Source organism: Hyposmocoma kahamanoa, unplaced genomic scaffold, assembly GCF_003589595.1.
Source record: "Hyposmocoma kahamanoa isolate Upper Pololo Valley unplaced genomic scaffold, ASM358959v1 65, whole genome shotgun sequence".
Lineage (NCBI taxonomy): Eukaryota > Metazoa > Arthropoda > Insecta > Lepidoptera > Cosmopterigidae > Hyposmocoma > Hyposmocoma kahamanoa.
In genome coordinates, this window is record NW_020653853.1 from 5,163,583 (window position 1) to 5,183,373 (window position 19,791).

Here is a 19,791-nt window from a genome sequence, read left to right on the forward strand (position 1 = left end):
TTGAGTGGAGACTCTACGGGATCGTATGAACTGCTGCCGGTGGAAGAGGATGCATATACAGGTTGTAAGTGGGTATGCCTCCGAAGACTTATCGGGCACGCTTTTATGGGACCGCGGAGAAGAGTTCCACAACCCCGCCATGTCACCTGCAGCGGAGTATGCGTAACGTCCTATGTAAATAAAAAAGGGTCTTGGTCACTTGATATGGCATTCAAGATGCCATCGATTATATAGTATGTATTTTAGCAGAGGTAAAGCACCTTGTGAAAGAGTTCGTTCAGGGAAGTACTTTGCCACTTTACTTATGTCTGCCGCCAAGCAGTAATGTTATTACTGTGTTCCGATTTTGAAAGGTAAGGGTACTGGTGAAATTACAGGCACATGGGACTTGTTAGTATATGTCGGGGTGACGAGCGCAGTGGATTTAAAGCTGTGAGTGGCACTAGAACCGTTATGGACTAGCCGAGTAGCTTACCATTAGGCGCACGACTTGTTCGTCCCGTCACTTGATATTATAAAAAAAAAGTTAATATTGGAGAGTTCGAAATGCTTGTCCAGATCGGAGTGACACTCAGCCTGTCTGATCATGCCATAACCTAACGTATTTGTATTACGGTAACTTTCGAGAAACTGGCATCTGAGTTTTTTTTGCTAGTAAAAAATGTCAATTACGCTTATTTTGCTCAACAATAAAACTGAAACTAAATAAGATACGAAAAAAACCGCTTATAATGGCTTTGTAGATCTCGCTTCAGAAACGATTCCAGATTATGTTAAAAGTTCAATTTCGCTAAAAATGTCGATTACGTTAGTTATGATAAGGACGGCAGTCGCACTTAATACGGATTAGAAAGCTGTTTATTAGTTTGAAAATTACGATTTTACTACGCGCAATAGTCGCATCAAATTCAGAATATGCAATTCCCAAACTGCAAAGCGGTTAAATACAAAAAAAAACACAATATTCTCTCTCTGGTCTTTCGACTTAATTTTTTACAATTTAACCTTAATTTAACTGATACAATCCAAAGATGAAAGACCAAAGTTCGTATTTCACATCAATCGAATCCGGAACTAATAAGCAGAAACCAAATATGAAGGTATTACTTGCAGCTGTACAAGTTATAAACGAAATATATCTTGGAAAGAGATCACCTAACAACATAATTGTTATTCAACAAACGTCTCGCGGAAACGTCGACGTTCACGTACGCACGATACATGAATTGTACAAACAACATTTCGTAATTTTTGCAATATCGTATTTCGTATTACACAGTAGTTTAGCTACAAGCAAAGCTTCTCAAAAAATATAGTTTTTGAATTGTGAAAAATTGTGATAAACATGACACTGGTACTAGGAATAATTGTAATTATAACTTTTTTATAAAAAAAAATCGACCACGAAACTTTGTCGAATTATAGCTATTTCCCAAATTCAAAAGTGAATCAATTCAAAATCAAAGTGAGTGAAATCCAATAAACCGGATTCAACCCCTAATTTGCCACCGTAAGAGATGGAACATTTTCATCAAACTTGAATAAGTTTACTACTGACGTGGGTACCTCTCCAAAAAAAAAAGAATCATATAAATCGGTTCAAAAAAGAATACAGCCGAATAGAGAACCTCTTCCTTTTTCGAAGTCTGTTAAACTGGTTGTTCTTGACAGTCGTCTTCATAAAGGATGATTCACATCGGTCCGTGCCGGGCGCGAGCCGTGTCCGAGTCATCTGAGCCTCGGACGTACTACATATTCTTATTCACATTAGACCGTGCCGGGCGCGAGCATCTTAAACAGAGTCAAAGAGTCTTCAGATTAGTCTCTGACTCTGTTTCTCTGACACTGAGGCTCGGATGAGCTCAGAAGCAGCTCGGGCGTCCCTCGTCCGTGCCACAGACGCGGCACGTCGTAACGTGAATCACTTCATATAAAATGTACGCAGCATTTCCAATCCGAGCCTCGTACGTGGCTCGGCTCGCGCCCGGCACGGTCTGATGTGAATAGTCCTTAAAATCACAAATTCATTTGAGATTTCTATAATAAGTTTTCGGTTGATATTCAAACTTCGCCATTCACGAAAATAAAAACAATAGTGAAACAATTTCTTTGTACAAGGTACAGCTTCTGCGTACTTGGATGACAAAAGTTCATGGTAGTGACCCGTTTAGTTTAGCTTAAATATTGTAAATGATAAATGTACACAAATGTTTATTTGCAAAGAGCAACCTGCCTTACGTATGAGTAGTAGATTATGATCAATGTTACTTTTTCAAATTTAATTCGCTTACCTGTCGATACCTGGACCTGTGCTCTCGTTCTCCGTCCGAAACAATTACTGTCAAATAAGTAGTACTCGATCAAAATCCGAGGAGGATAATATTAGTAAATAAATATCGCTGTTTACAAAAATATGAGAAAACGATCAAAAAATAAAGTTGGCGAAGTGTTCATTGGAGTTATCGCTATGAAATAAATATTACTTGAGTTTGAGTTTCAAAAGTAAGCAAGATGTTTTATATTTTAAATTTAGCAAGCCACACTTTCTTAGGACATTTTCTACAAAAGATATTTCACATTACATAAGCTCATTTAAAAATTCTTAAAATTTTAATAAAACGTTATCAACTTTGGCTCTAATGTAATTCAAAATTACCAGTGACGACGGGTGGACTTTAAGTCATGTAGAGACATTTTCCCTTCAAAATTTACTACAAAATTGGAGAAGCAATTACTTATACAAGTGTGAGTAAATAGCGCCAATAAACTGTACACCTTAGCGACGATTCGTTGAAAGTCTTATTTTCTACGTACAAAAACGATATTAAGTATTTATAGTAATAGCAAATAAAGGCTGTGAGAAAATGCTTTTTATTTGTATTTTAAGTCGTCTGTCTGGAACCACTCTTTTCATAAAGAAGAATCTAAAATTATACTATTCAGCGACCGTTCTTGCAATAAACGTATTGTCAAGCAAACACGCTAAAAAATGACTTCACAAATTGCGCACGCACGGACACGGTTTACAAACGATCAAAAATCACTTGTAAGGTAAAATTGCGTACATGACGATGCGCACTCGCATCTTTTGTCACTCCTCAATGGGAAGAAAGCGGACAGAAAAGTGCAATTAATGTTTTTCACTTTTAAACGACGTTCTGATTACGTCAGAGTGCTATTGAAGTAGACATTTTTGTTCTCTGTGGGATTTTTATGCAATATATTTAGGCAATTCTCTTTGCTGTTGATTTCTTTTATTTGAAGATTGTATTCTATGTTACAGATTTCCAAATGAAAAGATCTTCATTAAAAATGATCTTCGATATCTTAAGTTATAAAGGCTTTGAACGAAGGTGGTAACTTATTTTTTATGTTACCAAGTAACGGGACGGACAATTCGTTCGCCTGGTGGTACGCGACATGCCTGTCTATGGCAATTGCAGTGCCACACAGAGCTTTAAATCGCAAAGATCTTAGGGACACTGCCACTGCGGCGGTCTTCCCGAGACATAAGTTGACAAGTCTCATTTACCTGTAATTTCACCAGTACTCTTACCCTTCAAACCCGGAATGCAGTAATGCTCACATTACAACTGTTATGGACAGGCGTGTCGCTTTAAGCCAGACGCATAACTAGTTCGTCTTGTCACTTAACATTATAAAAAAAGGTGGCAGCACTTCCCTGGCCGAACTCATTCATACTACTTCATTACTCAGACATATCATATCATTATAACTAAATAAACTTGTAGGTTCCCGCGTCGACTGCCTTGGGTTGACACAGTAACGTCATTATAATTAGTACAATACGTGTAATAATTAATTTTACGGATGTATAGCGTGTAACAAAGAGGTCCGCCCTTATATAAACGGTGATCGTATCCATGATAACGAAGTACTTAGCGAAAAAGGGTACAAATTCGCTAGAGACTAGTTACAACATTTCTGAATTGACCGAGCTCATTTTGTGGCGATTAAACAAATTATAAATGCAAAATAAAACACCCTCTACACGTCGTAGAATAATATGCAATGTACAAAAGGAAAACATTAATTAAATTAATTATAAATGCAACAAAGATTTCTAACAAGAACTAAGTATCGGATAACACAAGGATAGGCTAAAATTAACAAAAGTAATTACTTTTAATATTATTTCTCATATCAAAAACAGGACGGAAGGCTTACAACCGTTTATTATTACGAAGAATATTCTAGAATGTATCTTATGTTTAATGTAAGTTATAAAAGTATCATAAGTTAAAAATAAGTTGTTCCGAAGGTGAACACTTCCCTTTTCGGCGACACAGAGGAAAAGACGCAAATGTCATTGAGTACCTTAGCAAGGGCAATCAATTAATATGTTCTGTTTTTTGACTGCTGTACCAACTGAGGACTATGTGCTGTTATATACAAGCTGTTAACATTACTTTTCAAATTCAACTTAATAGCTTTTTCGTAAAGTTTAAATTTGCATAAGCTAAACGTGTCAATTTATACACTTTGGGATGCTATTGAATACAAGAAGTCAGTTATTAATTATTACGTAAAAGAATGAATAGGGTGATTACACTGATAAATTGATAAAATAATTAATGACTCGCTATTATGCAGTGTATTATCATAAACTTTTATGTTTATGTCAAAAGTGTGTTGTGTAATTCAGGGCCTTCTTGAATCGGTTCCCATCAATTATTTGAATCACCATCGCCATAACATTTTCTAGGCAACTCATGGAAACACAGAAATAACATAATAGATGCAGCCGGTTAAAAAATCTCGCTATTATTATACAGTGCATTATTATAAAACAAAGTTTGCTATGTATGGTCATCTGTGTTCCTAGTAAATCGGCTTCCATCGATCATTTCAATCACATCGCCATAATATTTTGTAGTTAACTCACGGAAACGCAGAAATAACATAATATATTGATGCTGCTGGAAAAAAATTATAATTTATGACCACAAAAACCGTGTCTATAAGTCAGTAGGTCAAAAAAGTTTTTATTGAAGTTGAAAAGAGACTTTTTGTAGACACTTGTCAACTTTATACAACTTGTACTAGTCTCAAATCCTAGCAACATTGTGTAGAAAATACCATTACAAGCGATCACCAAAGTTTTCATGTACCGAACCTACCAACCTACAATTTATAAGATTTCGAACCTGGGGGTTAACTTGTTGTTGTGGGGGAAAACTTCAGACGGGTGTTCTTTGTTTACCTTTAAAGGTGCAGCTTTATCGTAAAAAAGTGGACCACGTCCGACCAGCCCAAGTAGAAAGTGAAACTGGTGGAAGGTTGCTATAAAAATTGTAGCAGCCTCAAAGCGAGCCCAGTCGAGGCGAGCGAGCCACAACACTCACAGCTGTCACGCAAAAATGGTCAGTCTTCCACGTGTTTGTTTATTATTTTGTTTTTAAGTGACATAATATCATTTAAAAATTATAGTGATTCATTTCATAATTGTAATTGAAACGGATTTTTTAATTGTAATTGAGTGTCTTTAGTTGTTAAGTCACTTTTAGTGAGTAAATTTTATTTTAATTCGATCGTTTGGTAATGAATTTTGCTTTATAATATTTTTACGGCCGTTTTTGGTATTGCCCATGCATTTATTCGTAAACCGTTTAAAGATCGCTATACATTTTCTATTATACATATTTATGCACTAACAAGGATTTTTAATTCAAATTCATATTTCGAAGTTAGTCAATCATCGTTCTATATCTAAATCTTCAAAATATATAAATATAAATTTTTTCAAATGTTTAAAAAAAGTGTCCCACATAAAATTCCGTTAGTTTCCTAATTAACCATTAATATACGTGCAATCGCAAATTACTCAAAACTGCAGTGTTTACAAACTTTATAATTACTGGTTATTAATAACTACGGGTGGTTAACAGAGCATAGCACAAGGCCACGTGGCTTACATTTTCTTTGTAATTTGTGAATTAATTAATTCATATTGTCGGTTTATATGTTATGACTTTAACGAGCCGGTTTTTTTCGTTGTGTAACAATTTGCATGCTGCTAATTAGTTTGTTACAAATAAAATGGAATTTTTTATTGTGCAACAATTGGCACATTTCTAATTAATTTGTTGCAAGTTAAATGGGAAATTATTATGAAAGTGAGGTTATTGGTTAATTTTGTAAGTATAACAAATTTTTGTAGTAAGTTATCGGGTTTCTTTTTATACTTTTTTTACGATACTGTGGTATAAAATCGAGACTAAACACAGTCTATTACTATTTAGTTAAATGTAATTATGACATTCTTCGATTACCTATTTTACACTCCATAAGGTTAAAAGTATTTATTTAATATAAACTTGTTTAAATAATAAAGGAAAATAAACTTTATTTCAGAGTTATGTCTTTACAAAAGTACTAATTAACACTCGCTAAAATAAAAAATATCGAAAGATATTATAATATAGATTAATTGTAAGTCAATGTATAGATGTCATTAAAAGGTGCTTATTTAAATATATGACACAGAAAGCTATGGGAGATTGTTCGATCGTCACAATTTTTTTTTCAAAATAGCGGTGCCAAAGTTGTGGCTGGAAAAATACGTGTTATTTATGAATCCTAATTTAGCGGCAATGAAAAGCATTATCGAATAAACACCATAGCCTTGTCGCCTTTTTCCCCATTCGGGTAGGCAGAGACCACAGCCCTCCACGAATAACTTACACAATTTTATTAAACAATAAACCATAATGTCTACAAAATTAATAGTAAAATAACAATGAAATTTGCAAGACAAAGATGGCGACCGATTGATAGCCGGGATCTCATGATTGTTGTCTCTCGTTGATCTTATCTAATGGACAATAGCTTCATAAAGCCGTAACGTGTTGAAACAAGTCCACGTCTAGATTGTCTAGTCACGGGAACTGTTTTCAGTTGTGGAGTTGTTGTTGTTACGGACGTTAAAACGGTTGAGACGGTTATAATGCAGCACAAAGTTACAGAAAACAAAACTAAACGAGCAGTTTCTAATATATATTTTTGTCTAAAAGATGAGTAGATACTCATCAAAATAACTATTTAAATGCCGTTTAAAATAAAATAAAAGTATTTTTAAGTAGAACTTTCACTATACGATTTCTTTTACTCATTATATTTTTATGATAATAATGACAGTCCCGATAACTACACCATTACCTGGTCTCAAACAAGGTTATCCCTTGTATTATAAGTACCAGAGAAACAAAACATAGAATTCCAGGACTAATTTAAAAAAGTACGTTTCGCGTAAAGGTTCAACTGGCAATTTTTTACTGCCTCCGAGGGCGAACAGTTACCATGCCGGACTGCCACGCAGAGGTCCCAGGTTCGATTCCCGGGCCGGGAGAAATATTTGTATGGCGTGCATTTCTCTCGCGAGTTTGGGTGTAATTTGTGGTTGTCTATGCGTGTGTCCATGGCACCCGAGACACAGGGTTTTCCCTAGTGCGGGGCTATGTTGAGTGTGTGCGTTGTATTATTATAATCGAACCTAGGATCGTTACATCTAGCCACCGCAGTGTAAATGTTGAGTCACAGAGGTTATCAAGGCATGGCTTTTTGAAAGATTCGATATTAGAAGTAAATGTAATAAATAAAAGCATATCCCTGGTGTAATAAAGGCTACATCTGCAAAATTACAACTTTTCAGGAAAGCAGTTTAAAGATTCTAACGAACAAAATTAATCTCATTTTACTGACTTTGAAATCGGATCTTTGGAATGAAAGAGACTTTTTTTTAGTGAATTTTGACCCAACACAAAATTTCAACGCAAATAATAATACGCAAAATGAATGTGAAATTTTAAACAACACGAGACCCATATAGAATCTTAATGAGTCAGGTCCAAATTAACAACCTTATGAGCCTTATTTTTAAACTCGTTTTTCGGTATATTAAATCAAAAAATTAAGAAAAAGAATCTTTTTAAGTTTGAGTTAAAACACTTTCATTTTAAAGATGCGAAATGATAAAAGAACTTTTCACGTATGATCACATGAGACTTATTATTGATTTGGAACTGGGGTTGGAACTTTGGGACGTCTTTCTTACAAAGCGGCTCCTGCGCAACTTTACAGAGTTTATAGCACAAAACTTACCACTTTAAGCTCGAAGGCAATAAAACACAACAGTAACGTTTACTATTGACTTAACCTCGTTCTCTTAACCCTAATAGTTTAATGCCTGTAACATTTATTGTACCTATTAAAATGAACAATGTACAATTGGTTACATAAGTACCTTCAGTCCTCTTTCTTATTTCGTTCCAAATGAACTGTTAACTTGGGTAAGGGACTGCGCAATTAATGTTTTTTTTTTTTACAAAATTCCGTCTTTAAAGTTAAGAATATAAGGTGTATTTTGTTATTAAGCATGTTAATTGCTCTTCGTATCCTCAAAACGCAATCATGGGGAAACGTTTATTTCTGTTTGAGCAATTTTAGTGTAAAAACTCAATTGATGAATATTATGTTGTGGTAGAATGAATGAAAAGGTTATTACGTAATTTTAGTAACTAACAAATGCATAAATTTCAACAACTTTAACTGATTCTCAAAAACACATCGGCACATTTTGCGGAACATTAGAAAGATCCTGAAAATAATGTAGCGTTTTTTTTTTTCAAAAGTATTGACGACGATATTTTACTCTTTTATTTTATAGGTATAATCGGAAAATAAAAAATTTGTTGACTGTAATTTTTTTCTTACATTTGCTTTAATTTCTTACGAATACAGGTTTGTTGAGTGATTCGACGTTGAATTTGCAATTTTGTGAATTTAGTAAACGTGGAAAAAGTTTTTTACTTATTAAAGTTTAATTTAATGAACGTTATACTGTTAAATGTTTTTAATTTTCTGTGTTGTCACAAAATTTAAAAAAAAATCATTTTATTTAATTTCAATTTTTTCCAATAAATATTTTCATTTCCTAAATTATGTGTGCATTTATTATCTTAGAATAGAATTTTAAATTCATATTGTCAACATTCTATTTGACAGTCTAGTGTAGTCTTATTCCGTTATCATTTTTTTATTTATATTGACATTGTCATAAAAACGTTACTCTTCGAGTTAAGCCACCTCATTATTTTAAAATATCGATATTTTCTTTTACTTAAAGTGCTTGAAAAGTAATCTATATAATTTTTTCCATTCGAGACCAAGTTCTATGTCTTCGATTACTTTCAACTAGCTAAATATTACAAATATTCAACCTTGAACAAAATAGAGAAGGAAGTAATTGTTTAGATTGAACCATGTAAGTACAGTCAACTTCGATCTTGGTATCACTTAAATTATCTCACAGCTCTATAATATTTAAAATTACTATTGGATATCATCAGTTGCTAATATTCTTACAACAGGCAATAAGTACTCAGGTTAAATACTGAAAAAAAAACCTGCTCTTGGTAAATAAAGCCATATGATCATCATAAGTCTGAAATGAATTTATCACATAAAACCCCAAAAAAAATATGAACTAAATGAAACAAATTAAGTACACGTAAAATTTTATAACTCCCCTATTTAAAAATAAAAACATTTTGACTAATTTTGTTCGTAGGATCTTTAAATCTAATAAAAGCTTAGTTAGAAAGTTACCATTCTGCAGATGTCGCGTTATTACACGAAAAATGCACTGTTGTTTAAACTAGTATATTGTATGTTACATTAGGCTGGTAACTGATTGACTGCATGTTTGTAGTTAATGCGTGAAGTCGTAATCAACTTCATGCAGCCGAGACCATGACTGCATGAAGTTGATTACGATTTCACATATTAACTGCATGCAGTCGATCTCGGCTGCATGAAGCCGGTTTCAGCTGTATACAGTTAATATCAAGACGTTACCCGAGACCTCGACTGCATGAAGTTGATAACGATTTCACACATTAACTGCATGCAATTGAAACGGACTCCATGCAGCTGAGATCGACTGCATGCAGTTAATGCGTGAACTTCATGCATTACCTACAAACATGCTGTCAATCTGTAACAGTACAAAAGAAAAACGTAATTTGAATTGGTGGCTATTAGACTTGAAGAAAGCGTGCATGCGATCTCTGCAGTACTATTTCAAAAAAGTATGATATAAGTGGTATTACTGTTGGTAAAAGCGTCGATATACAGCGTATTTTTTCACCTAAATCTTAATTCACTACATGTCCCACTACCGGGCACAGGTTTCCTCTAACGAGAGAATTAATCTTAACATTCGTATTCGCTCAATGAACAACAGTAATGAGTTATTTGCACAAAGAACTGCGCAATAAAGAAACAACAAACGGTTTTACACAGCCAACTGTCCAGTAAGTGGCATTGGGCAGGGACCTTTCACCGACCGAAGGTGAGCGGTATTGTGCCCGGCCACTCTGGCTCATTGAACATTGCATTTATATCGAGCGAAATGCTGTGGGCGTTCATAAATTTTAAGGTCGGTCTACACGGTTCTTTAACCAAGCACTTCGCAAATGCTACGACGTAACATTTATATTATTATTATGTTAAGTATGCGCATAGTACAAACACTCAAGTTTACATGTGAAGGAGCTTGATATACAGTCGGTCCTCCAAACGTATACGAGTAGTTGGTAATTATATTTCAAGTTGTAAACATTAAATAATGCTTCATAATAATATTCTAGAATAATTAAATAGTAAAAATTACCACCGAAATTAGGTAGGGAAAACTAAATTAAAAATTACCCCTTAAGAACTTTTTCGCATTATATTTTTTTATAATTGTTTTACTGTATACGCTTTTAAAGTTTCTCTTTTTTAATGAGTCTCATTATGCTAACTCTACAAAATGGGAATAAAATATCACAAATGTCGGGGTAATAGGTAAGCCTGCCTAAATACCTATTATATTTGTTCATCATATTGTCATTATATTATCAATACCTATTTCTATCGCCTTTATCTTTTTTTTAAATTTTCTTTCATATGAGGGCTACGTAAAAAATCGTAAGCCCAAACTCACAACTTTACAAGGAAACGTTTTAACATATTAAAATTACTAAAATGAGGAGGAGTCGATGTTTCTGCAAATGGCCCAGTCCAGGGCAGCACTAATTGCAGTTACAAAATAAACTTTTCATGTGTTTATACAACCAGTGACGAATTATTATGATATTCTCTATCTACCTATATAAAAGGCACGAAATTTCATACCTCCTGACACATAATTGTCTATATTTAATTCTTAATAAATCTTGGCTGTGTAGGTGTCCTTATCAAGAATATTGATTTAAGCTGTGTGACTGTAGCTAATGAGACCTTTAGAATAAACTCCACACGATCATTATAGCTTACATATTTTATAGATAATATTTATACTACTAAATGCTTCAGGGCACAACTGGCGCTTTTGTTGTAACTGGTCTATGTAGATTTATGTTTATTTTGAAAAGGTTAAGTTATAATGCTGTGCCGTATGTAGTCACAAATTACAATAAAATTACCTGAAGAAAGGGTTATTGAAAATGTATAATATTTTTTTAATTTAAACATTGCATACGTCAAAAGTGCTTGTATAATATAATAATATAATAATAATATTAATAATAATAATATAAAAATAATATGAAAGTTATAAAAATAATATGAAATACATGAAAAAAAAACTCATAATCGATATTCAATTATTTTTTGTGAAATTACTCCACTAGTTTGTGATAATTATTAAACAAAGATCGAACACTTAGAAAAACTTAACTTCGATCCGGCTGGATTCGAGTTAACACCTTCTAGCAAACCGTCAGACGCTATGCCAACTAACGGACCTCACGAACTTTTCCTTGCATTTGTTGCAGATGTTTGTTTTTGTTTTATAACGACTTTTTTGCTGTAGCGCCATCAGTGAGAAAACTATGAATATAATTGTAATTTTATAACTTTCCTATGTATTCATAAAAAATATCGACTAATTTACATACATATATAAGCTCACGCCCTCACAGGAGGGGTAGGCAGAGACCACGGAACGTCACTTTACTCTATACTGACACAACTCTCGAGCCTCGCATACATCAACTACACTTTTCATACAACTACTTTTATTCTTGTCACTTCCCGTTTGGAGGAAATCACTGATCTGGTCAATGCAAGTCCTTCTGAGACGTCCTCTTAAAATCCTTCCATCCGCATCATAAGTCTGTTAACTAATTTCGTTCGTAGAATCTCTAAGCCTTTCTCCAGAAAAGTCGCCATTTTGCAGATGTGGCTTTTTTACACCAAGAGTACAAAATAATCGATTTCCCATTAAATATGCATTTCTCTACCTGCCCATTTATTAACGCAAATAAATGTATCGGTAATTGGATGAACAAAAAACATTGATATGCGTAGTGTATGTAAAAATCAATGGCAATTATAGTCTCTTAAAATTGCTTGTGGTTATGGCACACGACCGTAACTGGGAGTGAGATTAAAATTAACACGTCCGTTTAACACATTCGCTGAACGACGTAACCAGCAAGAACAATGGTTAACAGTAACTCATACCTGTATGTAACGTAGCCGAGATACAAACAAAGTTAATATTTACTAAAACAAACTTTTAAAAATAGAAAGAACTGTACTTATGTAGATTATTTAATTAGGGCATTTTCTGTACTACATCCCAGAGCACTCAGACGAATTTGGAAAAGTTCTGTCCAAATCGGTCCTGTCAAGAATCGAACCCGGGACTTCCTCTCCCAGTACCACAGTGCAAACCGTTGCGCCACTAAGGTCATCAAATATTACAACATTATTGCCCACACACAGGCACCACACAAGGCGGCTTTATCGCTCAGAGCGACCAGACAACCTTTGAGGCAGAGGAAAGTTAAACAGAGCGGAAGACGTAGTGTGCCAATTGTAAATATTTGAAATAATGAATTATATATTTAAATTAATTTATACTCATTAATTAACATTATCATATATAAGCATATTTCTTTGTATGTATGTATTTACAAATGAATGTTTATATGTTTGTTTGTCGATAAATTATGCGTTAAAAGTTTCTTTTGAGTTATTGTACTGTCAAAAATTAGCCTTAAAGAACATTGTCCTCTCCCTGGGTTACCATAATTAAAAAAAACGAAAGCGTTAAATTGATTTCCAAACACGTTTAACTAAAAAAACGATAGTAATTTCACATCTCAATGGCAATTAGTTTCAATTTTCCATTATCAGCTTCAATATTTAGCTTATGAAGCATAAAATTGGGCACGAAGGTACTTTCTAAAGTCGCGATTGACTACTAGTAGAAGAAATCGACCGTAGTGTATTACGTAAACGCAATTTCGCTTCGTTTGAAAGTAAAACAAGAACTTGGTGTGTATTATTTATTTTTAAATACTGCTCTTAATTTTAAATTTTTATAGCGCAAAGAATTTTGCATCTGGTTTTCATAGCCATAGAGAAACTAATAATAATGCCATAAAATAAAAATACTACATACATTGAGTAGAGCGTTGATGTCTATTGTATGAAGTAAATATAATTTATTTCGTACCGGTTGACCCCGAACGAACGAACGACTATGAATAAGCTCTTTGTAATGGTGAAAAGAAACCAACCGCACCAAATCTAAATGTATTCAGCAGAATAAATTGAAGAAGTTCAATTTTCTCTGAGATTTCAAAGTTACAATGGTACAAGTTCTACGTAATCATGAGTGAAACCCAAACGGTGTTGCCAGATTTTGAGATTTTGATACATTTCTTAAATTTCTTTCTTTTGTTTTTTTGAGACAATTGTTGTAACTTTTGAAGACGTTGAAATTTCTTTTCAACTATATTCCTTATTATAAATCCTAAATAGTTTGCGAACGCACCAAAATTTAACAATAAAGTAACTCGGAGACGGTGCATACTAAATGAAATCAACTAATTACTGGTTAAAGCCTGATTTTGTTGAGCATATGTCGTTTAGGATTTAGGAGTATATAACAATAAAATATGTATAACATTCAAAGTAAGAATTTTTCATTAAAAAAAAAAGAAAATTTAACTTTTCAGGTAATGAAACGTAATTTTCGACTTTAACACTGCTCGTAAAAGTCTCACGGATAGTTATATAATTTGAAATACTGCGTGCTTTACAAATCATACTAATGTGTATTTAATTAGAAGGAATAGGTAGTATAGATTATTGAGAAATTGTGAGTGGTAGAGTCGCTACACTATTATTGATAGTGATTATTATAAATACGCTTCACAGGCGTCTCAGGCACTTACAACACATGATGATGTGTGGTTGATGCGTAGTTTAGTGTCAGTAAAATTTATCACCAGATTAGTGTAAAATAATGAAGATTTTGTTTAAGCACACTAATGTCCACTTGCACTAAACTTAAGCATGTCGTAAACCAAAGCTTGCAATGCAAAAAGACACTTAAAGTATTGAGTTAAGGTGTCTTCTCAATTTAAGATTTGATTTAAGACGTACTTAAGATTAGTGCAAGTGAACATAAGACATTCAAGTTTTTGCACAAAACCTCCAGCTGGATCAAGATTGAGGTGGCTAGGATATTAAGATAGTTATATTTAACCTTTTCCTGTATCTTTCTTTATCTATTCTTTATTCTTTTCCTATATGGTTATAACAAGAATATTACTGTCATATGACGTTTTTTTATAATATCAAGTGACGGGACGAACAAGTCGTGCGCCTGATGGTAAGCTATACGCCTGTCCATAACAGTTGCACTGCCACTCAGAGCTTTAAATCGCAAAGATCTGAGGGGCACTGCCGCTGCGCCCCTCACCTTGAGACATAAGTCGACAAGTCCCATGTGCCTGTAATTTCATTATTGTTAGAATATTCGTTACCAATCCGAGACTATACAAATCTAGAAACCTCGGACCCCCTTCGAATGTCGCTTGTGCACTGAATCCGAAAAAATACGAATGTCGCTTGTACACCTGGAGATAAAATGACATTTCGGACACCGGTGACATTTCGGACCGCCATTTCCCGGATTTGGAACTCATACGAATCGGACGTAATATAATAACACCACATGCGTCAGAAATGCTTTTATCACATGAAAGTCATAAAACGAATAGGAACTACAATGAAAGAAATTATGTATATGCGTAATATTATAACTTTCTCATTTAAACATTAATAGTTATCACCTAATTTCGTTCGCAAAATCCTTAGACCTCCTCAAAAGTTATAATTGTTCAGATGTGGCCTTATTACACCAACGGTGCGATGTAACTTTTGATATAGCAAACCAGTTATTGAATTTTAAATAATAAAAAACCTTGAAACACGATTCCCACTTAAGAATAGAATGACCAGCCTAGTTCTCAGCCATTAGGAAACCGAAAGGGTTGCGTGGGAGATACACCTACACATTTTAAGATTGCAAATCTGCTAAATACTATCGCCCACATTGTTTTAGACTCCAAATATTATTACAAACGAGTATCTTAAAACTTCTAAATATAAATTGCTTATTATACTATTGATACTTATTATTTTGAATACCACATTTCCAATTTCGGATATGATCATGTCATATGATTTCTCAGGCATCATAGACACCCTCGATTGTCTTGTTATTAATACTTATTATTTTCAGTACTGTATTTCCAATTTCGGTCATGTTTATGCTATTTTGATTCCGCAGATCGGAGATAGTCTAAATTTACTCGATTCCCATGGATCCATCAATGGTACAAAATGTATTTTGAATGGTTCTTGACTCTCTTAGCGTAATTATTACCAAAACTTACGTTCAACAATGAACTATTTAAGTAGATAAATTCAAACGTACAAATTCTGAGCCTACGTCAAACAACCGGCTCGGTAAACGTGTTGTTGTTCTTGATTAAAAATGCAAAGTTATTTAAATATAAAACATTTATGACCAAGCGATAAATCAAAGAACACTAGAAACATGCATTTCCTGAACAGAATTAATTACGTTTGAAACCGTAACATGTTTAATACGGGAAAGGAAAGGGGTTCTTACGAAATACAAGCGTCACTAACAAGCCTTACGGAATATTTAAAATAACCATTGTTAACTAATAGTTCCTGGCCATTACACAGCATTTCCCGACATTAACTGTACCGAACAAAAGAGGAGAAAGTTGCCTGTAAACTCGGAACTCATATTTTTACCGTAACTTAAAATATTTTTTGGAAGACACTATATATTTGACAATAGGGTGTAGCAGTTCTGTCCCTTTTTTACTTCAAAGTAAGATTTTCATTAAGACAGATTTCTATACGGTGGGATAGTTAAAATAACAACAATTTAGCCTTAAATAATATAATCTAAAGTTACACAGTCATCTGAATTAAAAGGTAAGATTCTCAACTTGAGCGGTTTTTCCGATTTTACCTTTTTGATGATACTCGCTACATTTTATATTAGTAATAGTACGACGCGTTCCGAGTAGCTCCAACAAATGTATCGCTAAAATATACACAACTTAAACTTATACTACATAAAACTATGATCGTCATGATGGTGCCCTAGTTACATGAAATATTCAATTATATTCTAAATACTCTTAATTTGAAGTTTTGATAGGTATGAATGGCATACCTTTAAATAAAAAAAATAAAAAAATGATAAGAAGTAAAAACAAATCAATGAAAAACAATGATAATAATAATTAAAACGATGATTTAAACAATAAATAAACACATCCAAGTACTTTCCGATCGTTGCTTTGAAAGTAACCAAAACTTTCAAACCTCTGATCAAATAAAAATAGTGTATAGTGTATATCATTTAACATTTGGTACACTACAAAAACTTGATATTTATTATTGACAACCTTTGAATACACTGTAATGGCGTTATGTTGCTGTAATTAGTTTTTTTAAATTATCGTATCAAACCACAGTATGACTCAATTCAGTGTTTCGTGACTTCATTACAATCTTTCGGCTGTTATCAAGTGAAAATTATTTTGCAACGTAAATTTATAATAATTGGATAGAATTCTTCAATAGCTAATGTAAAGTAAGTTAAATGTATCGTTCCAGCTTTGAAGGGTAAGGGTACTGGTGAAATACAGGCACATGGGACTTGTCAACTTACGTTGCAGGGTGACGGGAGCAGTGGCAGTGCCTCTCAGATTTTTGCGATTTAAAGCTCTAAGTGGCACTGCAACCGTTATGGACGGGCGTGTCGCGTACCACCAGGTCCGGGTCTTGCTTGTCCCGGCACTTGACATCATAAAAAGTAAACGTTTATATGTTATTAAACTCAAAAGTTACAAAAAACCGAAAAAACCTTTTCGCATTTCGTTCTTGATATTACAATGTATTAGTTTGACACAGTAGATTTGTTGAATCTATTGTCGTCACAGAACGGTTTAACGTACAGACGGAGGTAGGGCTCCGCAGGGTGAACGCTGAACCCATCTGTTATTCGATGTCGAATTTCTTTTATTACGACCTTTTTATTCTTTAATCGTATACAGCATACGATATTCAATAATTAAGACCTTAATTGAGATATGAATTTTAATAAATTAAAATAAAATTAGTTTTAATTCGTGCCCCTATTGTACTTATAACAATTTTTATTAGCATTACTTCAAGCAATATATCTCAGCCATTTGCATCACACTGACCTTACAAGGATTGGTCCAATTTCAAGCCATACGTAACTCGACGCGATTCAACACGCGTGTCGATTGATCAACCGTAACTGCGCCGCTAGTGTTGTAACAATCGTATACTGACTATCTAAAGTCGATATTACCAACTAACGGTACGATTTACAACTTAAATCTACAAGGAGTCTCACACTGAGCGATAAAAGTTGTCTATAGATTCATCATTCGTACAGACCGACAAAATTCTTTAATAAAGTTATAATCTTAAGTAAGTTATAATTATAGATTAATTTTTGTAGCACTTCTTATCTTCTTATCTTATCTTCTCATATATCATTCTTATCTTACTTCTTTCACATCGACTTCCATGTGAAAGAGTACGTCCAGGGAAATACTGCCACCTTACCTATTTCTGCCACCAAGCAGTAATACGAGCATTACTGCGTTCCGGATTTGAAGGGTAAGGGTGCTAGTGAAATTACAGGCACATGAGACTTTCCAACTTATGTCTCAGGGCGACGGGCGCAGCGCCAGTACCCTTTGAGCGGTACTGCAACTGTTATGGACAGGCGTGAAGCTAACCACCAGGCGCACTAAACAACGTAAAATAAAAAAAATATGGAAATTATAAGTAGAAATGAGAGCTTTACGCAATATGTGCGGTAATAGTCTTAAGGACCGTTTATACGGGGCCAATCGACGAGCCATTCCATAAAACCAAGCCATTATTGGCGACGTGTAAATAAAGACAATCCACTAAATTAGAATGACTTCTAATTTTGCGGACCAATACCTTCCGCCACCACACGTGCATTGAATTAGCTTATATGGCCTTGTGTGAACGTGCATTCTGAGCCACTCCGCTAGTTTACCTTGCCGTTTAGTAAAGAATCTTAAAAACACTTATTGTAAAGCGCAGGCCACACCGCGAACGAAGCTAGCTAACTTAGCTCAGCTCACGTAGTATGTATGCAGTCAACTATGCCATCTAAGCTAACTTAGATTAATTCGCGTAGTTGCATACAAAATAAGAAAATACGTAGTCAGTAGTGACCATGGTTACGTGTGGAGGTGAAGGGCGGCAGAAGGGCGACATATTTTACATAGCTACCGGGATCGTTGGATTAGTTTAGTGAGCTCGGTTAGCTTATTTCGCGGTGTGAACCAATGTATGTGTAGCGGACCCAGTGGGTGCTAACAAAGAGTGAGCAAGACCAAAATAAATGTACTCACAGTTTATTAATGTGTTATGTGTATTACAAAATATTGTAACACATTTTTATACACAGAAACAAGTAAAGAAAAAACGACAAAAACAATCACATTTACATTTAGAATGAATATAAAACTAAACTTAAAAAGACTATATAAAATATATAAAAAAGAGATTTATAGCGACTGCTGCGACTCGCTACAGTATGAAAAGATGCCCCGGCTACGTGAGCTAAGTTAGCTTAGCTTCATTCACAGTGTACCCTGCGCATTATACTGGCTGTAGTTGTAGACGGACGTTGCGAATTTCGCACTTTTCACTAGACTGGCTTAATGGTTTGGCTTTATGGCATGGCTCGTCAATTAACTCTGTGTAAATGGGCCATTAGAGACAGAATGCCGAACAATGTAGTAAATTGTGATATGGTATAGTGACCAAGATAAAAAAGGGAATGCTTTGATGGTTTGGTCATGTAGATAGAATGAATGTTGGTAGACAGACGACACAAATTTATAGAGCGAATGTGGATGGAGGCGTAGAGAGGAGGTAGTCCTCGGCGTACACATCGCAATCAGATCGGGGGCGTCCTTAGAAAGGGTTAAAAGTACCAAAAATAAATAAACAAGCATGTATGAAAAGACTGATGGAAGTGGAGGAAGCGAAGGAAGTTTGTCAGGAGTGTAGAAGGTGAAGGTTCATAGACTACCCGGTGGGAGACAAGCGTGATGATATGTCTTCTTCTTCTTCCTGTCCTTATCCCACGCTAGGTGGGGTCGGCACAATATATATTTATCTTCCTCTGTCCCCTATCAGCCGTCATTTTTATACTCACACCTTTGTTATCCATGTCATCTTTCACACAATCCATCCATCTCTCTTTGGTCTTTCTTTCCTTTTATAGCGTGATGATATGTACTAGAGTGAAAACCTCGTACATGCGTTTTCACATAATTCGTTTTTACCGATATA

The 19,791-nt window shown here is 34.4% G+C and overlaps 1 protein-coding gene across 1 annotated transcript in view; it reads left to right on the top strand.

Moving 5' to 3' along the window:
• Nucleotides 1-5,259: 5,259 nt before the first annotated feature.
• Nucleotides 5,260-19,791, top strand: part of LOC113231185 — a 24,274-nt gene continuing 9,742 nt past the window's right edge. Inside the window, exon 1 of the mRNA XM_026465372.1 lies at nt 5,260-5,384. Within this exon, the coding sequence (XP_026321157.1) occupies nt 5,382-5,384 (3 nt within the window). The 5' untranslated portion in view covers nt 5,260-5,381. The remainder of the gene's footprint in view (nt 5,385-19,791) is intronic.